This window comes from Rhipicephalus sanguineus, chromosome 5 (assembly GCF_013339695.2).
Source record: "Rhipicephalus sanguineus isolate Rsan-2018 chromosome 5, BIME_Rsan_1.4, whole genome shotgun sequence".
Classification (NCBI taxonomy): Eukaryota; Metazoa; Arthropoda; class Arachnida; order Ixodida; family Ixodidae; genus Rhipicephalus; species Rhipicephalus sanguineus.
The window spans coordinates 170051388-170077275 of NC_051180.1; the positions used below are offsets into that span (position 1 = coordinate 170051388).

Here is a 25888-nt window from a genome sequence, read left to right on the forward strand (position 1 = left end):
TTTTCGTCCTCCTCCTTCAGGTCAGGTTTAAGATAGTGAAGCAGCTTGATGAAATCACCATATGATGACAGGCCGGTATAAAACTGAAAATCTTCATCATTGTCTTTAAATTGCTCAATGCAAAATTGTGCTGCAGCCTTTTCAAGATAACTGAATCTCTGCATGAGTAGACACACTCTTCCTTCAAGCTTTGCAATTTTTGCCTTTGCTTGTGCCAACTCATTTTGTAGTTGTGCTGTGTGTTGCTGAAGCAACGCTTCGAAGTCACATGGGGGTTCTGCATCTTCACAAGCATCTGGCAGCATGCCTTGCTCAGTGTTTTCACTATTTTCTGTGACTGCTGTGTCATTGTCCACTGTGTCCTGCACAAACATGGCACGAAGAGGATTCTTCGTGGTTGGGGCAGGTCGGGCTTTTGGTGGCTTTCTTTTTTTGATGTCTTTCTTGAATGCAAAAACGGATGGAACTGCATTCTCTTGTAGCATTCGGCGGCCACTAACAATGTTCTTGAGGAAGTCTTCTTCATTGAAGTGCCTGGAACACACACGGGCTGTTCTAATATTAAATAGTGGCTCCCTCTTGAACGCAGCCAGCCATCTTTTCCGGAGGCTGCTGTCATCAGGAATGCAGTGAAATGACACCTGAAAGAGTTAAGAGTTGCATGAGACTCGCATGTCTGAAATACTGAAAATCCTCGGGTGGATTTATATATAAGTGAATTTATTTACGTCAATGTAACTAAGATGGAAATAAGGAAGCGCAACTGACCTCCATCAATGAGCACTTTCTGGGCTGTTTTTCTTAACTCTTACTGCAGTGTACATGTGCGTTGTAAATGTCAAGCTTGTCTCTTTTCCATTTCATAAAACTGATGCTTTGCTATAGTGTAAAATTATGTACTCAACACAAATTATGTGCGTTTAAATTGTCAAGAATTTATGCATCCGCACGTCGAAAGTGAACACGAAGGGTGTTGTTATAAAACATAAGTGCCGATTGACTGGTATTGATGCGTTATCATTCCGAGCTGTGCAGGTAACTAACATTTTAGGTCAGTATAAAAACACACGTCTCACTCTGTTCCTCTCGGAGCCTACGATAGTCTTGCGGGCTTAACAGCAGTGCTGCAACACTCAACTTTGAGACGCCGAGGCAACGTTCAACAGCAACTACTTTAGCGCAGCCCACAAACACGTTTGAACGGTTGAATTTAATCAATATACCGAAAAAGTATCTTGAATGCGAAGAATTTCTTGCGAATTTCTGCAACTTTGAGCGTATCTACCTAGCCGCCTACGACTTTGTGCACCCGTGGCTGTTTTGTTAATGGGATGTATACCAAAATCGGTATCACATGACATGACTGTATGACCAACATAAATGGCAGGGCATACACATGAAAATCATGACATGCATGTCATGAATGACATGATCTACATGCCATGGCCTTGGTGCTCTTGCGGTCATTTCGTTAACTTGATATATACCAAAATTGGTTCTGTTCGACGTGACTGTATGAAAACATAAATGGCAGGTGGTAACACAGCAATCATGACATGCACGTCATGAACAGCATCATTTACATGCCACTGTCTTGGCGCTCTTGCAGTGTTCACTAGCTTGATATACACCGAAGTTGGTGTTATGAGGCGTGACTGTATGACGAACATGAATGGCAGGTGGTAAAATGAAAATCACGATACGCATGTCATGTACGGCGTGATTTGAATTACACACTCATGATAGGCTCGAGGCCGTTTCACGAGCATGACATATACCAAAACTGGTATGGTGTGACATGACTATACGACAAACATAAACAAGTGGTGACATGAAAATCATGACATGCATGTCATGTGAAACATGTTTTACATGCCACGCTCAGGATATGCTGGTGGCCACTTCGCTAGCTTCACATGTACCGAAATTTGTATCGGGTGACATGACTCTATGACGAACATTAATGACAGGTCAAAACATGAAAATGATGAAATACATGTCATGTACGGAATGATTTAAATGCCACGCTCATGGTGCTCTCACGGTCGTTTCGCCAGTGTGATATACACCAAAATTGGTGTGGCGTGACGTGACTGCATGACGAACATACATGAGAAATCGCAACATCAAAATTTTGACAGGCATGACTTACATGCCCCGCTCATGCCATGAATGCCTTGATTTGCCTAAGAAAAAAAAACAATGCGGTGACCATATTTACTCGAATGTAACGCAAGTTTTTTTCAATATTTTTCCTACCTAAAGTTGACCCTCGCTTACAATCAAATATCGAAATACATACCAAACACCTATTTTTTCTTCCTGGACGCAATGAAAAGTCATCCCCTGCGTTACAGTTGTGTTCGCGTTACAATCGAGTAAACACGGTACATCGATTCCCACAATGCGTGGGATCTGCCAATTTTTGCCATAGGAGCAAGTCACTCCTGAGGTGTGTGATAACGTGCCTAGCACATCGAATGCTTGAAAATGTGTGCAGTGATGCGCAAGCCATCACACTAAACGGCAGCTTGTCACGCGCACTCGAGAATCGAAAACGAAACTACAGAAAAGAAAGATGCTTTAGCACCACCGGTTCGTTATCGGAATCCACCGATGACGCGCACTAGCTTCCCATTCAGCGTGTGCCGTTACCGAAACGTAAACAAAACAGCACATTCGATGAAATGCAGGCACGCGCGAGTAGCCGCGATAGAGCTCGTTTCGTGAAGGTGGCTTCTGTGTGAAGCGAAATCGCCTTCACTTGGTAAACGGCTGCTAGCGAAAACGTTGCAAAAGCTGCCTCGCTTCGGCATGCAGCCACTTGTGGGAACACAAGCGCAGATGCTATTACACGTCTTATTTGCTTAGAAAGGCGAACGCAAACACGTCATTCGGGAGCAGTAGCCGGAGCACATGCTGGAAACGTCGACAGCCAGGAAAAATAACGAGGGGCAGTTTGCTGCTTACCTTTTTTTCCTTCAGCATCCCGAGTTCCTCTTTGTGTGCAGCAAGGGACGCAGCAATACGTCGGCATTGCGGTTGTTATCCACTGCACGGCTCACGTCGATACGCGTTACATATACGCACGTATACGCACGTACACGCACGCAGACACGCCCGCAGACTGTGCGGACTGCGCCGCGTTTAACCTCTAATATGGCGGCTATGCTCACGACGGCCGATAGATGGCAGCAATTTTGCATAAGGTCTATTAACTTATTTCGTGGTCAGCTGTGTAAAAACTTCGGCGTAGCCTAAATTAAGCGCGTAACAAACCCTGGCGAGGCCTTCATTTGAACTGGCGGCCTGCTAAGAGAAACTCTAGCCTTCTGTTCGACCGCCATCTTGTTTCGACAGCAAAGTAGCCTGCACCGTAATTGTCTCCGATGCCGTCTTCACCAACATAGGCATGCGCAGGGTTCACCATCAGGGGGGGGGGGCGAAGGTTCATCGCAGCGCCCCCCCCCCCCTTGTAAGTCAATGTACGAGGCAGATTTTGCGCCCCCCCCCCCCCTTTTCGGTTATTAGAGGGGGGCGGCCGCCCCCCCTGCCCCCCCTGTGCGCACGCCTATGTTCACCAAGTTGTCTTTTTTTGCGGCTACGTTAGAATTGGAACGGGACTTTAGATCGCCGCTGTCCGCTTAACTGCTTAACTGTCTGTTTAGCCTCTACAGTGAGTATTGGAACAGATACTAAGTGATTAACGATGTTAAATCGCTGTGCGACACAGATCACAGAATTGACAGAAACGCTGTGACGCCTCCTCTTCTGTGTTTTGTGTCGCTCGATTTCATTGGGTTTTAGTGGGTGTTACCGCGTCTGGCTGACTTGCCGCCTGAATAAATATATTGCAAAGCGCGACCTAGAACATGAATTTTGCGCTATTTAAATAATTAGTTCAGAAAAGCTCCCCCTCATCTAGGTGCAAGCCCGTGCGATGTGACTTGTGCAATTTTCTGTCTTTGCTACCTGTTGTTTTTCATACAGGTGGAAGCAGTTTTAACGCTTATCGGGTGGGCGTGAGAACGATACAAGCAAAAGCACGCAGACAAGAAATTCACCTAAGACGACTCGAAGGCGAAAGCCATCTTCCTTGTCTTCTCACTCGTTGTATTGATCCTGTCCGGCCACCCTCCGAAAGCTTTCTGCACCTAACGTGGTTTTGCACTGCCTCCAGGATCGGAGGCACCTCACCTAGTTTTGCACTGTCTCCGCGATCTGCCCACCTTTGTCCAAGCTACGCCGTGTGGCGACTTCATCATGTGACGTTACGCCGCATTGACGTCCTAGTGACGTCATGATGACGTAACACATTTTGGAAGTCTGTGACGTCATGACGACGTCATATGGTAACGTCATCACGTGATTATGTTTTTTGCATCACTCGATCGTGTTGTCCCTGACACCGCGGTTCGCCGACACTAACGGTCAATATTCGCGTTTCATGAGGCATCTAAGGCTCTCGCCTTAATATCCTGCTCTTTTACGTGCCAAACCACGGTGTAATTATGGGGAACACTGCAAACTTCACACCATTACGTCTTACTTTTTTACCATGCGGGTTTCTTTGACGTGATCATAAACCCAAGTACACGGGTGTTGTTCAATTAGGTCCTGCATCGAAATACGGCCGCCGTGGACGTAAATCGAATCGGCGCCTGGCAGCTTAGCGGCGCAACCGCTAACCTACCGCGGCGGTTAGGCGGGACATTCGACGTCGTGACTCCTGTGAAGAATGTCACCGGCTCAGCAGGGCGGCATAAATGTCAGCGTAACGTAACGCACGAACTTCACTTTTCGCGGTTTTCTGAGTTTAGGAGAAACGTGTTTCGTAGCACCGTCCCGTCATTAAAAGATTCGCAGCACCTATATAAATTCGTCAGGGCTGACGTCAGGCTCAGCGATTCGTCCTGGATACCACGGCGGTTGCACGACACACATGAGCGAACAATAAAGTTGTTTCCATCCATCCACACATGAGCGAGGACGAGACAAGTCGGTTAGTTACGACCGCGACGGGCTGACCGCCCTCCTCCAATGTCGCAACACGCCTTGCGGACAATGCTCGAGTGTGTTTACAAAGGTTATCGACAGGTCTCTCGCTGGCACTAACAAATAACTGTACCGCTAGGAAGCCTTGTGACAGCCCGTCTAATCAGAATGCGGAATTGTCAAAAGCATCTGTGGAAAATAGGGGGCAGTATTTGTAAAGGGGCCCCAAAGAAAATGGGGCCCCTAATATTTTGCTTTGTTTTGCACTGTCCTTGCGCTCATCGGTTAACCAGCCACTTTCATGGTTAGGGGGCTGAAGGAGGGAGGCGTGCTTGAGGGAAGGAGGGAAGCGCAGTGCTTGAGGACCCCTATACTAAAACTGTGTTATACAGTGAAACCTCGGTGATACGAATCTCACAGGACCACCAAAAATATTCGTATCATCCGAAATTTGTATCACCAGAAAGCATGGATAATTAGCATGCGACAAAAGAAAGCTGGCGAACATTTTCATTTATTGTTTTTCAGGGCCGCAGCAACGTCAGGAAGGACCCTGAATGATTGTCAGTTAAATTTTTAGATGTCGGAAGTCATACCAGCACTCGTAGATATAAGGCCCATGCACTCGTATTTAATTAATGAACCAGGTGCGTTGTGACCCACGACAGCAGTAGTCCCTTCCAATTTTTCGTATGCTTTTTTGCACGACAACGGAGTACTGCAGCGAACGTAACGGAAGAAGTGCTTTGACGCGATGGATCAAGGCCACAAAATTACAGAACCACGGTACTGTGCTATGATTTTGTTACCGCGGAGGTATTGGGGATGTTTTTTTTGGCAGATTTACGGCCGTGCCCGCACAAGTGCGACCTCAGCGGTCGCGCATGTTGACGTTGTGAGGCCTGACTCCTTCGCCAAGACCGTCCTCGCCTTCTTTCGGTCCACGTCCACCTTTCATAGGATGTCTGATGCACAAGGCAGGCACGTGTAAACACAGTACAACGACAACAACCCGCGTCGACGCATTAGGAAAAAAACAAGCATGCCGCTATGTCCTCTGTAATCTAAACGCGAAGGCACACGGAGACACTTAAGAGCCTCAAAGATTCGCGCACACAATCTCTTGATGCCGTGACGCGTCTCTGAAGGTTTGTTCTGACCGTAAGAAAAGTGTTTTTCTTGCACCGTGATTCTGACGATTTTGAGGTGCGGCGCGCATGCCCACGCTTGCGTTCCCGCGCTCCCACGTGCTTGGCGCGTCTTCCGCGACAGCGCGAACAGCACCTCTTCGTACCTGGACGGCAGCGTATGTTAGTATCAAACGTCGCTGGGTGAAAATCCGTTCGCAACAACCATATTCCGTTACACTGCAGGCCAATGGGCCTCGGCCGGGACCAACGAAAAATTCGCATCACCCCAAAATTCGTATGAGCTGTGATCGTATCACCGAGGTTTCACTGTAACTGATCTGTGCGGAGATTTCATGTGAGGGGTAAGGGGTCGACTTGGTTGCTACAAGAAATGTACTGTGGCAGCGTAGATATTTGAGTGAGTTGGTGTGGTTCCATGTTGCTCTGTACTCGTAGTGCAAGGAAAAGGGCATGTCTTTGCGCTATCAGTTCATCACAACACACAGCCACACCAACTCGCCCAAATGTCTACGTCGTTACACTGTATTTTGTGATATATACTACAGGAAAGCGCTTGTCGATGCTTGTTCTATCTTCAGCCTCTGTCAGTATTCCGCCACCAATTCATCACAACATAGTTGCTACAGCTTCCATTAATAATTCAGTTTCAGCGTTCTACCGACCAAGGCCACAGCACCGGCCGTCGTGGCTTAGCGGTTAAGGTGCCATAGGCTGAAGGGCGCGAGTTCGACCCCCAGCCATGGCGACTGCATTTCGATGAGGACTAAATGAAGAAAACGCGTGCGTCGCTACACTCAGGTGCGAGTTAAAGAACCCCACGGGGTCAAAATTAATTCGATGTCATCGCTTCGGGGTGCCTCGCAAAGGAATCGTGGTTCTTGCACATAAAACATCAGAACTTTTTTTTAAATCACAGTCCCATTAAGGAGTACGGCGTGTAGTCAGAAGGTTCACCCGATATGCCCGCAAAAAATTGGCCCTGCGCAAAAACTTATAAAAAAGTTCACCGACGAATACGATACTGCCTAATGCGAATTATGAGCGCAGCTGTTGAGGTGTGTTGATTTTGCGATAAGTTGAGACAAACAGTATGAGAAAGGCGTGTATGCATGTACAGTTGCATACCACTATTTATTGCCATTGAGAATCTTCACACCCAGATGTCTCAGTGCCTGCGTGTAATCAATGTCGCCCTTCTCGTTGACAATTTCTTGCAGTGCCCGGTTCAGATTGGACATACCTAGGTTGGCCTTATTTACATATTCCACCATGTAAGCGGTACATGCGTACGCGTCAAGCACTATCTGAAGATCCAAGCTTGAATCTAGGATGGACGCCACCCATGGGTCAAAGTAATTCACACACTTTTGCTGCGCGGTGCGGGGTAGCATGAGGGTGAGGTGAGGAGTACCCGCTCGGAAAACCGAAATGTGCTCTGCCTTGTCCATGATGCCGTGATGTTCCCAGAACTGCGCCATTGAATCATAGCTGGTTTCATCCAGGGATTGGTGCATGGCTTGCTACTTGTTTCGGAGGCTCTCGATGTGTCTCTTCTGCCCGGCGACGGCGAAAGAGCGCCTTCGACCAACGCACGTTTTCTTCTTTGCTTGCCCAATTCCTGTGGCACGTGCTCGTTCGCGTGGCAACGCCACCGACGGCGACCGCAACGCCGCTCAACGCAGGGATGGGCGTCTAAGAGCTACGCTCTAAAAAAGCAGCCACCATTTCTTGAACTGGTACCCAGTAATCATATTCGCTCGCACTGAACATTTGCTGCTGGAAAGTGTTCCATCCACTATGTTCCTTCCAGTGTTGTTCAATACTTTTGGCAATGATACACGTATCTTGTTTTTTCTGAAAGTCATTTGGGTGGGGGGGACCAATTGATCTTGTTTTCTAATACGTGGGCGTATGCTGCAGCTTTCACTGTGCAGAGAAACGAACATCTTAGCTATCTGTTACGGTGCGCAAAAGTCTGGGCACTTCACCCCTTAAGAATTCGCTTACTGCCACTGCAGCTTCACTTTACAAAAAAGAGTAGCATTCCTGTGAAAGTACGACATAGGATACTACGGGTATCACTGATAACCCGTACGAAACGCGCTGTATTTTTAGCATTTTAGCCACACAACAAAAGCCCATGATGCGCAAGAGTTAGCACTTACAGGACATTTTTGTCTTAACGCTTTCTACGCATTCTTACCTTTTCAACAGACCATAAGCGAATGAAATACGCCAAATAGTTTTACTGTCACCCACCCAACATTGCTGATGTTTCTGGGAGAAATCGAAAAACGCTTATTTTCTGTAACCTAACCAGACTGAAGTGAATATTGTAGAAGTCTTGAGCGTCTTGTGTCTCTTGTATGAGCTATGTACTGTAGTACTTAAGGAGAACTTAAGGGCTCGTTTTTTTTTTTGTTGTTAGGCACAACACTAATGAGAACTAACAGACAATAATACAAAGGAAAGTATAGGGGATGTTATTTGTAGTAATTATGATATAAATGGGAAGAAATTAAAGTGGTCGAAAAGACAACTTGCCGCCGGCAGGGACCGAACCTGCAACCTTCGAATAACGCGTCCGATACTCTACCAATTGAGCTGCGGTGGCGCCCGTCCTCCCGTCCCCCTTGTCGGGTATTTATGTGCATGCAAACCTGGGAGTGTGTGTCAGCACCGCTCGTAGCCATGACGGCGAGGCTCGCCGTCATGGCTACGATCGGTTTATGGCACAGAAACGTGTGTCCCTAAAGGTGCCTTGCTGATCGGCCCACTTGGCGGTGCCGTAATAGAACTACAAGTTGGCAACTAAGTAATGATGTCGCCATTAATTATTGTAGTCCGACTATACTACAAGTTATGGTCTTACTTGGCAATAGTAAAACAAATGATATTAAGGCAAGCTTTTAAGTTTCTCGTTGCTCAGCCCCCTGATCGAGACACGGCAGGCAAAGCGTCACTTGGCCAGGTAAGGTGGGCCGATTGTGGAGAAAGTGCAACACCAGGTTCGGTGTTGCACTGAACATGTCTTACATTACCGTTTGTCTATGTCATCTACAGTTTGTTTGATTTGTCAGACACATATATGCTTTATTGATTTCATTGCTTGGGCAAATTTTCGCTCATTTATGTTTTCCTGTACACACACGTTTTTTGCGTGTAGAAACTCATTTATTGAAAAACCAAAAAGACGCGTACCATCAAGGAAAAAAGTAAGGACAGGACAGAAAGGGCGTCACTCGCAACTAACTTTATTCCCAGAACATCAGCATCATATATAACCACAGCGACCCTGCGCGCGCACATCGCCTCACAAGCTCGTCAAAAACCCGCGATAACAGGATAAACTCATTTATGCTTACTTTCTTACTGACTCCTTACTTTACACTGAGCACTGTGTCATGTAGGTGGGTTTTCGGTTTACAGGGGGCAGGCGCATTGCCAGGCTATTATGCCTTTTCGCCGGTCCCCTTGGCAAATTGTACCTTTTTTTTTGCTTTTGCCTGAAATAAACTTCAACTTCAACTTCAAGGTGCTGAAAGCTTCATGCAGGAATCAGGGGAGAGGGGGACGATACAGTCGACTGAGAGCATCAAGGTGATTCTCTGTGGCTCGTTATTTCTTGCAAGAACTCTGGTCCCCAATCGTATAAGACAAATCAAGTACGCAGCATGCTTTCGCCTTCGAGTGTTACAGAGAGTGTAACATGCTGCCAAAAAAATTTTCGTGTGGGAACATATATGCGGGTTAAACAACTTCGACGTTGGTGCAGGTCACCACCATGAAGACTTCGGCGCCGCCGGCCCGGTGGTGGTGATGCTGGGCTGCTTGTTCCTCATGTTCCTCGCCGTCGGAATCCCCACCTTCATCCAGAAGAAGCGTCGAGAGGCGAGGGAGCGTCGCGAGGCCATCCGCCGACTGCAAGCCGCCGAGCACAGAGATGTCGCCGAAGGACTCTCGTTCCAAGTGCCATCCATGGATAGCTGAGCGATGCCGCTGTGTCCTTTTCAGCTGTGCCTCGAGGTTTGCTAAATACATTGTTTGAGTGCTCATCACTCGTGCGTCTATGTGCTACGTCCACGTGAAAAAAAAAAAGAAAGCTTGAAGGTTAAGCATTCGCCTTAGGCGATTCGATGACGAAAGCCATCCGGTGCGGCAACGTTATCATCGCCATCATAATCGGACCTCGAGAGGTCGGGTAAGTTGCTGCACATTTTGTTGATGCTGCGGCGGATGATGATGACAAATTGTAGTGCAGCCCTTCGTAATGGTTTCACAGATGTTATTCACCCGCTCGCTACGCAATTCACATGGCTTGACGCCTGCTTGCCATTGTAGCCTTCTGCCACGCAGTATTACATTTGTTGACGTGACTCCTGACGCCTGTACAGGGTTTTTTTTTTTCACAGCTCCTTCCAACGCTGGTGTGGCTTTGTATGAGTGACAGACAAAGGTTACCTGGCTTCGATTTCGTCGCGAATCCTGATTTTTATTCAACTCTCTAACGGCCCAACCACATGCAGCGTTTTTTCCTGACGTTCTCTGGCGTTGCGTCTCTCGGCGTCGTCACATGAACACCACCAGAAAGCGCAGCCAGCCATACGAGAAGCGCTGAGATCAGCGCCAGCCCAGCGTCGCAGGATGTGACCAGATGGAATGAACCTGAAACCCCACGAAAGAGTGTGCAGTTTCCGTCAATGGACATGCAAGAAATATTCCTGAATATAGCTTTTGGCTCATTTGTAGTTTCGTACTACGAAAAATGAGACAGTGCCACCGAACGGTGTATTTTCCATTATTTTACTTGTAGCGCCAGCTATTGGGAGTAATAAGAACCACAAACTCGTAATCTCCTCTCAGCTTGAAGTTCTCACACATTATTGAGGCCACGTATTCAGCCAATACAGCCGTTCCTGCTAAGCCTACTGACGAACTTGAGTATGGCTCTCGCAAACAGTATAAAGAGACCACGGGCGCTTTGCTGTCGAAACTTGTAAGGGACAAAGCTATGTCAAATACAAGCATCAGCTAAGAACTTGTGGATCCCACAGTGCCCGGTGAAGACATTCAGTAGTGTAACCAGAATTTTTTTTTTGGGGGGGGGGGGGGGTGGGCGGGTGGAGGAGGGGTTATTCAGCTATACTTTAGGTGTGTTCTTGCATGCGTTTGTATGTGTACAAACGCATGCAACGCAAAAAAAACGGGGCCGGTGGAGTTGCCACTCCGGAATTGGAATAACTGCGGAATCATACCACATATTCGCGACCCCGGAATGAAATGGTAATGGAATGGGGACAACGCTTGCAGGAATGAAATGTGAATGAAATTAAGCGTCTTTTGCATGGAATAGAATGGGAATGAAATTACACCTCTTTCCGAAAATACAGCAAGTTTTCGTCTACGCGCTGTTTTTCAAACTTCAAGCACTAGTAAGTCACAGCCTCGAATTTAGCAATGAAGCAGTATTTTTAAAATGGCTCGGCTGATTACAAGCACGCTACATTTATAAGCAACGCGCCTACTACAATTCTGTCCTTATATAGACTGTGTTGCTCCGAAGTTTGTCTCTATTCTTCGCGTAACCGCGGTTCTATGCTGTTGGTATCCGTTGTGCGGAACTACGGCTTTGAAAATCAAATGTAAAACTGCAATAGATTCAGAGGAAAACTCCTGCGATTGTTCTAATGGCCAAAAGGCGACACGACAAAAATGGCAGTATGGGGGCTGGGTGAGCTGGGAGAATAAGGAAGTGTTCGTTTTGTCGCATACGGCAAGCGTAATGGAAAGGCAGTTTCTTAGCGCTGGTGTAGACGAGGACACATGGGAAGAGACACTAGACACATGGGCGCTATGAGTCCTCGTCTACATCATCGCTAAGAAACTGCATTTCCGTTATGCACCAACAAGGCCACATCGCTACGCTCGTAGGCAAGCGTAAAGCAAGAAGCGTTGCGATTTCTTTTGTTCATGGCAGTGAATTTATCTGCAAGCATGACAACGGTTTTTAAGCGGCCTTAAGAAGTTAAGATGAGTCCCAATATAGGTAGGGTTTCCAGGGCGAAAAAATAAAAAGTAGCTGAGAAATGGGAAAAACTAGCCAAAAAATAGCCGAATTGAACCAACGACCGTAAAAGTAGCAAAACGTAGCCACGCTCGTGTGAAAACAACTGCGACGTTTCATAGCGATATCAATTATATAGACACTCTCGAGGCGTTTCTTGGTCGCTGGCATCGCCGTCGGCGTCGCCGTCATGTTCCGTATAAAGTCGAAATCGATAAAATTCCCCCGCGCGCCGTGTCTTCTACCCGCAGGTAAAAGCGCGCGAACGGGGGCGACGAACGCGGCTGAAGCAGGAATCAAACAAGGCGGTCCATCTCCGTCGCACGGAGGGCGCATGCGATAACATCTACTGCGTGCGAGGCCTGCCGTCGAATGCTGATCAAGCGGAGAGGAAACGCCCCTCCAGTCTTGAACGAGCATGAAGGGACGCGGGGGGCTATCGCTATCTCGGCAGGCATCAGCGGATGGCTCGTATGTCCTTCTACTTGCTGCGCTGGCAACGCGAAGAGACTGCGAGAAATCCACTTCTTTCCCTGGAGCGGCCACATTCTCTTACACCAGCGTTTTGTAGAGTTACGCGAGACTGGATCTAAAAGGGTTAGCTGCCAGCCTTACTTCGAATAAAATTACAATTTCTTGCTATCGCATTCATTGCATCGCCCTTGCGGTGCGATTTTGCGGTGAAACTGCGATTTTTTATTTAAATGACTAAATTCAATAGCATGTTCATGGCACTTTAAACAAGTAGAGGAAGAACCCTTGAAAAATAATTTCTGAGATTAAAGCATAAATTGTTGGCCTTGGCAATCACTTCGCTCAGGATGGCGAAGTTTCTCTTCATGCGTCTTGCGGGACTTTTCTTAAAAGGGCTAGAAGTGCCAGCGACAAACAAATTAGTACTGCACGAGTGCTAAAATTCACAGCTGATGCGATTGAAGCATAAATTGTGGTCACTTCCGCAATCATTTCTCGCGTGATTAGGAAGTTCGAGAAATTAATATTCTCGAGTCGCATTCTGTACCAAATCCTAAGAATCGACACAAACAGTTCGTAACACATCCATATCTAATGTCTATGAGTGCAGAGCGTCTTGGATGTGCAGAGCTTCCTGGCTTTCAGTTGTCCTGTTCACTTCCAATTACAGTTTAAAATCGCGTTCAGCAATAGGTGATTTGCGAAATGAGGCACCATGCAGCAGTTTTCGCATGAGTCCAAGCCACTCATCCAACAGTCTTCTCTTTTTTGTAATGAAGCACCAAATTCAATTTTGGGAGCTCGAAACACACCTTGGCCGACAGGTTTTGACGCCGCATACTCGAACGCCAGCGGCCTCGACGTCCAATATTATTAATTTTATTCGTATAGATGCAGCAAGAAACTAGCGAAAATGTAGCCAAGTAGCCAAGATGTTTTTTCTGCCGCCACCGGGCTAAAGAAAATAGCCAAATTGGCGCAAAGCAGCCAAACCGGGAAACTCTGAATAGAGGAGCTTTCCATACGTGCAGTATACTGGAGTGTAGTAATCATCCTTGGTAGGTATGTACACCTAATTATGGAAAATATCTAATGTCAAAAGGACAGAAAAAAACGAAACGAGGTGAATATCCCTTATTTCGACCAATCCTAACTTACTCGTACATTTTCATAAAGCCGCCACTTGCCTTTGTTTACCTAACTGCGTTCCACACTGGTTTCTCTCCTTATCTCTTGCTCAATTATCCTCCTTATCGGCGTGCAATTTCTGAGTTGTAATTATTCTGTCACTCTGATTATTTCCGTCAGCTGACAACTGCCAGTTTTATGTGTATATATAATTCAGGCTCTGCCAGCCCTTCCCCACCCCAGCATCTGTGGACAAACAATGTTCACGATTGGTATACCACGGCACAGTGAGGCTACCAGAACACAGGTTGTCCAGGCTAGGATTCAGTTGTGTAACAATATTTTTTTATTATTTTATTAGAATTTGTGTTTTTATCACTCGTCCCACCGAGTGGCACAACCTGGAGATAGAACCGTAACGAGTTCTTGCAATGCCTCAGTAATGGAAAAGCGAAATTACAGCGATAGTTACGAAATGGCTCCCATTCAGTAATAATTTCGTTCCGGATGCGTTCCATAAAGTACGGGAAACATACGTGGAACAGTTTTGGCAAACGTTTCACTGTGTTTGTTGTACATACAAGATGCTTCTTTTTTTTTCAAGAGCGGGGCTCTTAAAGCTTTTCGTTGCGCTGAGTAGTGCGAACAGAAACTATCATCATCTTGAATAGGCACGCGCTGTCTTCGTCCTCTTCTTCACCTTCTGCTTTGCTCCCAAAACACCTGCGCCGATTTCTCCAGCGTGGCTTGTAATAACCCTGATGGGTACGTGAGGGGACAGAACGAGTGCAGAGTGAGCGGAAAGAAACAAACAAAGAAACAGAGAGACGGGAAGAAAGATATAAAGAAAGAGAAAATCGGGCGAAAAAAATTCCTCGGGAGGCGGTGGGATTCAAACCCGCGTACCCAAATCCGAAGGGGAGCGTCTTTAAAACTCCGGGCACACTGCCTGAACACGCTGCCAGAGGCTCGGTCTAACTTAGAGCCGATTTTCTAAAACATATATCGTCCATTTATGCTTCGCATCGCATTAAAGCTGGCGCATTTTTTCGTAAATTCTACAGTGGAATCTACGAGAAACCGGATTAAGAGCGTACTGGCGTCCTTGTTTGACTTAATGCAAGAGCGTGCAGTGCATAGCGGCCTGAATCACTGTTTCTTTGTCTTGTCTTATTGCATTCTGATTTGGCTTCGATTTGGCTTCATTTGGCTATGATTTGGCTTCGTACTCTCACGTACTCACCTTTCAAGGAGTCTTCACGCTCTGCCATAATATGCAGATTTCGCTCTGCATCTTTACTCGTGGCAGTTAATGTCCATGTGACGTCAGTACATTGTCACATCACTTACTTCTGTCTTATTGTTATTGCGTCGAATTCAGCAGGTTTGCCTTCACCTGCCCCGTTTTTTATTAATATGATTCCAGTAGGTATAATAGCTGACTTCCGTTACGTTAAGTGCATTTTTATGCCACCTATAACACCAGCGTATGTTATTTTTATCAGAACCTTGATTATAGTGTCACGGGACAATAGCACGAATGGTGTTGGGACGGCTAAGCAGAAGTTTCAAATTATTGAAAGAGGTTGATCAGTGAACGTCATTTTCGTGCCAAATACAAGCGAACTCCCTCAATGTCTCCACAGTTACACTTTCGCATCATCATGCAAATAGCGTGCATTTTCGCATAGTTTTTTTCGTGACATAACGAAAACAAAATTTTATTAGAGTTACTTCGAGAGTGCTGAACAGTCCCATCAAAGCACGACAATGATGCATGTGCCATGCACAACTGCGGATTGCACATTGTAGACTGCACATCAAAAATCAACAAAAATATGCCATAGCATTTTTTTTCACAACATTTACGAATACCTTCAGCAAATCTTGGCTTAACATAAATTCCAACAGGTGCGTTGCATCAGCGTGTCGTTTTCTTTATGCATTCTTGGTAAAGGGTACAGATGTTTCTAATCATGACTGCAGATAGTTTCTCATCAATAATGTGTGCGTGGGGGAAGCAGCGCATGCAACAAGATAAACAATAAAAATCAGGAAGGAACAATACACTCGCTGGGTGACCTGTAAGTACCTGATGTTCAGGTTTCTATCGACGACTGCCCAAAGACTGTCCGAATATTACCTAGTAGAATTACACCGTAACTGTCCTCAGAAGATACTCCCTATGAAATGTGCAGCGAAATGGAAGTTATGCCTTCGCATTATATTTGGTTACTACGGAGCGAATTATAACTATCTAAGTAAACTTATTATGGTATAAATAAAATAAGAAAGAGCGAAAACCTGTATTAGAATCTATTGCAGACGCCAAGGTTGCCCGCGCCACCCGGCTACTCCTATGTGGAGACCGGCAGTTCTAGCCTGACGGCCAGGATTTGGTCTTGAAGGTTTGGGCTGCGCAGAAGCGCATCCCACTCCGCCTTACTGCAAGTCGGGCCGAGGGGCCCGTACTCCCAAAGCATGTGAGCTAATGTAGCGGCGTGCCCACAAGTGGTGCTGGCGGCGTCGGGGAATTTCTGTGGATAAATTTCATTTAAGTATGCTAACGATGGGTATGAATGGGTTTGAAGTAAGCGCAACGAGACTGCCTGTGCTCAGAACGGGAAAGCCCGCTTTGCCATGTAGTAATACTTGGTAATCTCGTTGTCTGTGGTGAGAGTGTCTTACCCAAAATAATTTCTTCTGTTTACTACTTCAAGGATCCCTTAGAAATAACTGGCATTTGGCTACAGTAAGAAACAGAGCAACTGGCGCCCTTTCTTCTTTACTTAACTTGCCAGCGCTATCGCGTCTTGCAGGAGCAGGAAAACACACTTGTTCAGCATAATGCGAAATAAAATTCTGCGACTGAATGGAAGCATCCGTAATTGGGGTTTTCAGTCATAGCCGGAGGACTTCTGATGACGGTAAAATTAATCGTTCTATAGCATGTTTTTTTTTTTGCCTTCATGTAACGAGATGTTGGTGCGCCAATAAGGCGCCGGCTACTTTTTAGCTCTTAGAGGTGCCGAACATAGAGCATACAGGGTCCAAATTTTTCGAACATAAAAAATCGAAAGCACATAAATATTTAACTTGAAGAACACCATATCACTATGACGACTCAGAAATACAAAGAACAATGTCCTCTTACATGAAGTTCTGAAGTCATACATCATGTAGATGAATTATCACGTCAAAACATGGTATAGCTTAAAGGAGAACTACAAAAAGATTTGGCACTGCCGAAAAAGCCAGATTTAATAATCCAAAGATACATAAGCATTCCTAATGAGTGCCCTCTTCCCTTTCGCAACATCTAGTGAGCGCGGCAACAAGTGCACGCTTTTTACCGCTTTGCTCAATCGAGCCGCGCACGTGACGGGGCGCCGCAGCAGATGGGAATTGGGGCACCGCGTGCCGGGCACAGACGCCCGCTTTTTCGCCTAAGCATCCATTTGTGAAGTCTTCGCTCCGGTGTAGTGCGTATAGAATAGCACCCTTTTGAAAAGTAACGCGTCATATGTCAGTCAAGGGTTCACGAAAACCTCTCAAAGAACAGCTCCTTGTGACTCCGAAAATGAATAGAACGGTGTCGGCACCGTTCGCCAGAAGTGACGCGTAACTAGAACGCGGCTTCTAGGATAACGCAATGCCCGTGGTTCCCAGCGGTGCTCCGAAACATCTCATTGGCGCCGTTCTGGAAGTTACGTCATAGCAACGATCCCGTGTGCACGCGTCGCTTCCTTGGGTGGTGTTACGCAGGTCTGCAACTGCTAACATGAAAACTATGCAAATGGCAGCCCCGTGGCTTTGCCAAGATGACCACAGTTGTACATCCCGTCAAAATCTGTCTGAAATTCAACCAAAGAGAAATTTTGGTGCAGTTAGCCTTGCAGAGTTCTGTGATACCTAACTGTTGTTTGATTATATATATCTAGTTTAACATGTCTGGAAGTCATAGAAACCTGCTAGTCGAGTTCGCAGCTACTGAGTGCAGCGTTCAAGAAACGTTTAGACTGTCTCATGCACCATAGAAATTTGGCTTTCTAAGCATCATGGCCAAACCAAGCGCGTCGCACAGCCAGAAGATGGCCGACCACCTTCCGGAAGTCTCAGGACCCGTGCGTGGCGTGTTCCAGGTTGCGCACACACTTGCAGGCTCGCACCACGGGCACGCGGTAACTCTGGCGCTCGCCGTTCGGGCAGAGCAAGTGGACCCGTCTGAGGCGCACCGCGCCCGGTTCGCAGCTCCAGCTGGCGCTGGCTGCAGCGGGCGATCCGTCCGAGTACCAGGGCAGCTGATCCAGTGGCAAGCAGGCGCCCGCGCACACCACCTCCAGCAGAGGACGCGCCGAGGTGCAGTGGCCGTCGGAGATGTATCGTTTGGAGCGGAGTTCTTTGCAGCCCAGCATCGGGGACCCTGCATGGCGGGACGCACATCACTTATCTTCATAGAGAAAGCCACATGAGCCATTTGTTCGGTGTCCCCCCAATCACACACGTCATTTAGCTCTCGGTGGTTTACGCGACATGTGCTATTGTGTATACCGCGGTCCAACATAGTCGGTATTGACGCTGCGAGCAGAGAAAACCTGCCCTAATTGCTCTCAGAGCTTATCGATTGTGTAATGATGGAGAGGACTACGTGATCGAAGTTCTGTCCACTAACAGTCGCGTCCCTGCGATAGTGCGCAAGTGTTTCATGCTGGTGCTGGTATTGGACCAAGGCACTGTGTTCGGAGACTTTGATTTCGACCAGGCAAATATGAGCTGCTGCGCGATAGCGCTCCAGATCTCTCAAAACTGGTCATCCTAATCTAGCAGTAGTAATTCAACTTGTTGAATTTGTTACTTTTTCTTTCTTTACAATGCATGGACAGACTGTGGAGCGGACAAACCATACTATATGCGGCTGTTTTGTGGACAATGTGGTCACCATTGCTTGACTTAGGAAACTGTGTTCTTTTCCCCCGAAAGACGAAACTTTGAACTCGATATCAAAGTCGTACCATTCTGCGGAAGCTTTTTATAAGGTGTATTGAGGATACGCGCGCGCAATACGTTGATGTGGCGCAGCACACACTGCAACTTCTCAGTAAAAGCAGTGCCCTCGCAACCATTAGGCTCCTCACAATGCTGGTGTCATCGGCTTTGCAGGCATCACTCCTCATGGCGTTCAATGTGGCGTTTGTACCCTAAACGGCACCACCGTTGTGCTCGTTCCGCTGTGCACCACACTGTGGCGGGCACACAGCTGTTGAGCAGAAATTTCAGTGCTTGTGTGCATATGACGCCAATGCCGGAAGTTGGTCGGAGAACGCTATTTAACCTCTAGTGCGCTGTCAATTGAGCGGAGCGTGACGGTGAGCCAGCTTTAATAGTTTTTGCCACTACACAAAGCATACATATCTCACATTTCGCGCAACTTTGTAATCCTCCCCGCGCAAACCACGTGAGCACGCAATACACCTAGATGGCATTGAAGGAAATAGCCCGAATGCGCCTTCAAGTGCTTATGTGTAGCTGCTGTTGCGACGCACCTTCTTTAGGGTGAGCAGTTTTAGAAAGAATGTCAGAGTGCATGAACGGAATGTTAAAAAGCGCCCAGTACAATACAATTAACTCATACGAGCCAATCGCTTTTCCCCAAGACAAAAGGTAAATACATGACGAGGATTTTGGGGTTGATTGCATGTAGCGTCATCCCTTGGCGGAGGCCGCACACCCTGCAATAAGTAAATAAGGAATAGGCGAAAAAAACATACTTATAAACAAAACTAGTTGTCGAACTAGCAACTTGTTGCAACGCGCTACCGCGACATGCACAAAGCAAAAACGCAACGAAAACGTATGCAACCAAATTACACGGAGGTGCTAGACAACTTCGTCTATGCTAGCGTCTACTTCGTATGTCTGTTTACCCTGGCTTTTCTCTGTATCACTGCAGCGCACTGCTGTCAGTAGCTCTCCGCTACTTTATCTCTTAGGGCGGACTCAAAAATCGACTCACGCCCATGTATTGTGGAAACTAATTTTAATATTTTGGTAGAACTCCAGTATCGCGCCACAAAGCGTGTAATTTCCTGAGGCATTCCAGCAAAGCTTACATTATTGAGACAAAAGCCCCAAATGCCTCATCAAACGCTGACCTTGAAAAACGTGGCGTGTGGTGCAGAACCTCACGCGACCTATCAAACCTGACCTTTAAAAAATCTATGTTTTCATACGCGAGCTAACGACAGCCGATTGGGTAAATCCAGCGCTAATGTCGTTCTTGTGTAGCGGTTGGTGCAGCTCTAAATCCTGCGCTAAATGCTGCTCTGTGAAACCCGAGGAAGCGCGTAGCACGGGCACCCAACGGCTCCCGTTGCGCTGTTGTTAGTCTCTTTCAACGAATGATTTCTCGCAGGAGTTCGTAACACCGGCGCTGGAGAAGCGCCCGTGAGAGGAGCAAGCGGTGGCGTCCTCTTTGCGCGGCACGGGTGTCAGCCGCATGCTTTTGGAGCATTTTTAGCAATTTTAAGTTATATATTCATATTACTTCTTAGTTATTTCTGTTAATTATATTATTTTAGATCTTTTTCATTTATTCGAACCTGGTTTTGAGCATTGCTAGCCTTGTTTTACGTCTGTATTGACCACTTGATTTGGAGCGTGATGACGCCACATGAGATCTATGGATCAACGAGACAAGCCAAGCCCCGAAAGTGCTACGCACTTAAAACACGGTTCGAGCAAGAGTCTAAACCAGGCATTCTACATGGCAATTAGGGGTTCTACGACATAGCAATGCCATTTCTTGAAACTGCTCCGAAAAAAAGACCCTATACAGGCGTCAATTTTTTATACCTTCATTATCTGTTATTTTCTGTTACCCTGATCCTTAGTCTAAAAAGCCAATGTCACTTGCCTTATTTTGTGCCTTTATGTGTATATCTATGTATGTCTGACGTGCTTTTGCAACATGGTCTTATTTCAAGTGTGTGAAAATTTTCGTTTGATTATGTTTCAACTTTCTTTGCGTCAATTTCGAGTGCCACTTCTAAAGAAATTATGCGGTTTTTGCCTTATTTTATGCTGCAGTTTCTTTTTTACATATGTCATTGTTAATTTCTGTTGAGTATGCAATTGCTCTGCCTTATTTTCTCTGCCTTCTCGTGTACTTTTGCCCCTCCTGCTTGGGCCTCTGTTTGTGCCTGCAGTATTTTGTCAATAAAAATATCTGGCAAGCAGTCACGTTAAGAGACGTAATCTTGCTTGGCAGAAGCATACAGTCGCACAAGGAGTCACATCATGTGAATTACGTAATTATTAAATGGTATAAAGCCGCGTACCGTGTACGAAGGCTTCAGCCAATACATTATCGTTCCATGAGCCACAGCATCAACAAGGTGTGCAGTTACTTAGGTGTCTCTATTGCCTTACATACGCGTAGTGGGCACTTCGCTAAATTCTGAAAATGACAATTGTCATTGAATGACCTTTGAAAACATTATCTTTGACCTTTGACATGCCCCCCCCCCCCCTCTAGCTAATGCGCACGCCTATGGATGAAAGCTACATATTCGAAATGCGCGTCCATTAATTTCGCGGGCTTCTCAGGTCGCTTAAAGTTTTCATGAATCACTGCGACATCGATAGCAGAGATTAAAATTTTAGAACACAACCGCAAGCGGCCGCCACTTACTGCAGTTACTCTGCAAATACGAAATTCCCCTTGGATGCAATGGCATGACGTCATGCCTTGGATTGTGTGCCTTCGTAACACTAAGAGGCAGAAGTTCAGGGAAAGATGGAAGCTCGAAGAGATAAAAAATTTTGTCCACGTGAAATGAAACATTAGCTGAAACAAATTGCACGCACGACGCTCTAAATAAGGTCTACAACGAAGTATGTAATCTATATAGAAAATAAACACTAGCTAGAAAAGCCCCCATAGCACAGCCCAACAGCAGCCGCTAGCAATTATAACCGAGTACTGGAATGCACTGGCAAATATGAATAATATCATCCGCCAGTATTATCAAATATTACCAAGCAACGAGCGCCTTAGAAAAGCGTTTCCGAAAGTATCAAGGGTCGTGTAACGGCGCAATAGGAACTTTTAGGACTTATTGGTCACCCAAAAGTAAAGCCTCATTGTATTGCCCACATAGTATACCTTGTTCTCGTCTAAGATGTAAGACTTGCAGACGCCGTCAAGATGACGTTATAGTTAAAGGCACCGGCAGTGATTACGTCCGTCATATAAAATCGACATTTACCTGTACTAGTTCAAACGCTATCTACATGATTGAATGTTCGTATTATTAATAATTGTTGGGGTTTTACGCCCCGAAACGAATGTTCATATTGTCGCAGACAGTGACAACCTGTTGCCACACCAGTGTCGCTGTTTCACTGTGTCACCAGTGTCACTGTTTGTCACAAACAGTGACAAACAGTGACAAACAGGGCAATCTGTTAAAGGGGTCATGAAGCACCCCTTGGGCTTGTTGAAAAAACACAATCTGCGGAAAGCTGACACGGCTATGAACTGTTCTGCAAAATATTACAGTCGTGCGCGCCGCGTAAAGGCCACAAGCGGAGCGCGAAGTTGCCGTTTCCTCAGGCGCCCTCTTTTCAAACAGAGGCCGGTTCTCACTCTCGTCGGTGGGCGGGGCGCCTGCACGTTGACGTCGCGGAGGCATAGCATGCTTATTGGCCGATAGCCGGATGAGACGCGCTTCTTGCCACGGGATGCCGCCACTTGCCCGCGCCTCACTCCTCAGTCTGCTAACTTTACACGGTAGCCGCACTCGCGCATGCGAATCACAGCGGCAGAGCGATCGCGTTTCATGACGCGCGCTGACGTAACTTCTTACCCCCGTGCCATCCCTCCCTGTCTAGCTTACAGTGCGCTCATCGGCACGAGAAAAGAGAGAAAGCGCTGAGAGCGTGCGCTTTCTCCCGTAACTCCGCTGATTCTTGACGGATTCGAGAAATTTTTGCGGCAATCGATTCGGGAGGCAGTAAACTCCGATACTAAAGTCATTAGATTATTATTTGGAAAAGTGGTTCATGACCCCTTTAATATTAGATTAAACGGGCATTGCACGGATCCGGCGTAGAAATTACCGAAAGTCGTGGCACAGCATTTTAATGTAGAAGGTGACAACTTCGACGACCTCAGACTTTACACACATCAGTCAAACTCCCGGTCCCCGAGAGATGAAATATGTCAAAAAAGTCATACCTTACACATACAAGTTTAATACACTCCAGCGAACAGGTATAAACGTTTCAAAGAACTCTTGAATCTATCCGATATAGTACGTACAAAACGAAAACCAAATAGAATTAAGGCGGCTTTCTAGAAATTTCGTAACCGTGCTTATTACCTTGAAGTGACCATTGTCATGTGGTGCTTCCTTGTGACAGCTATAATAGAGCGAAGCGTCTCCCACCTTTTCTACCCTTCCTTCGACGCGAATACCCCCCCCCCCGTTTTCGAAGTTGCCCTTTCCTCCTTCTTGGTCTCGGTTGGAGGAGAGAGTACGAAGCATATACATACACGGGCTAAGAAAAGCAGTTGCATTCTTTAAAAAGACAAGGCCGCTTGTCGAAACGTCGGCTCTAGAGACGCCCCGTGTTCACGAATTTTGCATCTCTTTGTAACACTTTGAAACTCAAAAGATTGAGTAATCGCAACATCAAATGTAAAAGCTAAAGTAAGGCTATATGATCATGGAGACTGTGCTGTACCCGTTCTTTTTAGTATTTGAGCTCATTACATTTCGCGCCCCTAGGCACACTTCTAATTAATTTAAACCTTAGAAGTTAACTGAATAAAGTCTAAAAAATGCCAGCATGTTCAACAATGTCGGGGCTTCATGGATGATTACTGGATGCAGAAATTTGTTCGATACTTTCACACTCTTCCACTTTGCACAAACGTCTGTGTAAGCGCTAAGATATTGCGGACAATTTCTGCACTTCCCAACAGAAGCAGCGTACACAACGCGTCAATACATGCGTCACGCCGTCGCTTCTGCAAACAGCGGCGACTGACGCGCAACGTCGCTTCCGGACACTTCCTGCTTTGCACAGCACCACCGACAGCAACCACACCCTTTCTTTTATTATTTTCTCGTCATAGCGGCGCCTTTGAAGATATGTTCGCCTCGAATGATTCATGCGTCCTTGTCTCAAATATTGTGGAGTTCATGTCATCCCTTTGACTTCGTGTGTAGCATCACTATGTGCGCTTCTTCGCATCTCATACTCGCCTTCATTGAATAAAAAAGTTAAAATTAATGGTTTAGTTTATTTATCCAAGTCACTCCGCTTCGATGCATCGACGAAAGGAGCAAAAGCGAATGAATGCAAATTAATATTAACTACACAGGGTACCTTAACTAGGCACTCAAAGCTCAGTGAATATTGTTTCTTTTCTGAATTCACGTCAAAAATCACAACCGTAGCGCGGGCACTGCAAAGCATGTAACTGACCTGTAATTTGTGCTCAACGGGTTACTTGTGAATCTTCATGCGCTAATTCAAAATGAAGCGGAAATGACGTGCGCTTGCACATTCGCGAAGCATCGAGTTCACTTCACTCTCATCCTATGAACCCACCAGTAGGAATGAGCCGGGAGTGACGATGAACTGGTAGAGTAAAACTCAGAGATGTCGCTCTCATGCTGAGATATCCACAGATCGAAAACTTTTATTGACCCTTTTATTGTGTGGTCCTTTCTGTTAACTTCGCATGTACATATGAAATAGACAGTTGTCACCGATTCGAAACGAGCATGAATGTACAAAGAAAACGTGCTTGAATTTATAGAGAAACAAGTTAATTTTTTTGAGCTTGGTTTCCTTTGTATAGATTCGTGCTGTGTCGTGTAGACAATAGTTTCTCCTCTCACAAGCCATACTCTGCATTGCAGGCTTCCGCCACACGCGGGTACACAGATTCCTCGAACGCCAGCAATCGCTTCCTCGCTCTTCAGAATCAACAAACATTTCCTTCTATGGCAGGTTCTCAAAATGTAGCCAGTTGAGGACAATTCATGTTGCTCACAAGCCCTTCGGCACATTGTCAACAGTTGTGGTTAATGAAACGGCTATACCAGAAGTCACTCACGATCGATAGGTGCGTTGTGCGAGCGAGTTTCGTGCAGTGTACTTGCAAGCGAACATTTTCGTCGGCTAGCTATGGATATATCAAATTGCGAAAAAAAATGAAAATTTGGCGAATAGCAAGAAGCTTGATGGAGTGGGTTCGATTCCCGATTAATGCGAAGTCATTTCGATGTTCCCTAAATGCAAAGAACACCCGCGTGCTTAAATTCAGGTGCACATCAACGAACCTCAGGCGCTTGAAATCAATGCGGAGTCCCCAACAACGGCGTGCCTGATAATCATATCGTGGTTTTGTCACGTAAAACCCCAGAACTTACTATGTATCTAATAGCAAGATTAAGCGTACCTCTCCTCACGTCCGCTTCCATGGGAGTCTGCTGTTCGTTGCTGTAGCTGACAGCGCCGAAAGCGCTGCCTGTCAGGAAGAGCACCAAGAAAACGAGCTTGATGTTCGGCAGCATCGCCATTTTTCTCTTCATGGCGGGGGTGGTGTTCAGCGCGACATTCGTCTCGACACCCAGTCACATGTTACTTGCTCGTGCACGCGTTCAGTACATAGCTTCGTGCTGGAACCCTCGTAATATGTCGGCAGCGCAAGTGCCCGCTTGGGCGAGGTCAAAGATTAGCTGCGCACAAACTTCGGCCCCGTCGTCTGGGCCCTGTCCTCCTCTCCGCGTTCGAGCCCTCTCCCTTGTGTGGCCGCCATCCGGCCTGACTCCTTGGAACTTCTAATTGCTGCCTCGAGCCGCGTCGTATCAACTGTCGTCGCTTCGGTGCCCCCTGTCTCACTTCCGACATGTGCATCAGTCTTTTTTATTTAGCCTTAGCAGGCGTAGTGTTTCGCATAGCCTAGCGACATCTGTAAGCGCGTGCCAAGACTACGTGGTTAGCGCTGAAAGAAATAAAGATACAGTTAAAGCACAAGCAAATAATGGGAAGGAGTACA

At 46.5% G+C, this 25888-nt stretch overlaps 1 protein-coding gene and 1 long non-coding RNA gene across 2 annotated transcripts in view; one reads left to right on the forward strand and one right to left on the reverse strand.

Moving 5' to 3' along the window:
• Positions 1 to 10202, forward strand: part of LOC125758475 (uncharacterized) — a 32200-nt gene extending 21998 nt beyond the window's left edge. The window contains exon 2 of the long non-coding RNA XR_007416112.1: positions 9922 to 10202. This is a non-coding gene — a long non-coding RNA (uncharacterized LOC125758475). The remainder of the gene's footprint in view (positions 1 to 9921) is intronic.
• Positions 10203 to 15093: 4891 nt separating this feature from the next.
• On the reverse strand, positions 15094 to 25626 carry LOC119394429 (sclerostin domain-containing protein 1). The gene is made up of 2 exons (XM_037661732.2): positions 25289 to 25626; positions 15094 to 18235 (listed from the first exon to the last, which is right to left on the reverse strand). Exons 1-2 carry the CDS (start codon positions 25419 to 25421, stop codon positions 17928 to 17930), a joined length of 441 nt encoding a protein of 146 aa, XP_037517660.1. The 5' UTR covers positions 25422 to 25626; the 3' UTR covers positions 15094 to 17927.
• Between the last annotated feature and the right edge of the window lie 262 nt (positions 25627 to 25888).

Bases quoted from the DNA above. Each gene is read 5' to 3' on its own strand.
- LOC119394429 (XM_037661732.2), bottom strand. From the start codon at position 25,421: ATGAAGAGAAAAATGGCGATGCTGCCGAACATCAAGCTCGTTTTCTTG. The intron at 18,236-25,288 runs GTACGCTTAATC...CCCGCCATGCAG, and splicing joins GGAAGCGGACGTGAGGAGAG to GGTCCCCGATGCTGGGCTGC.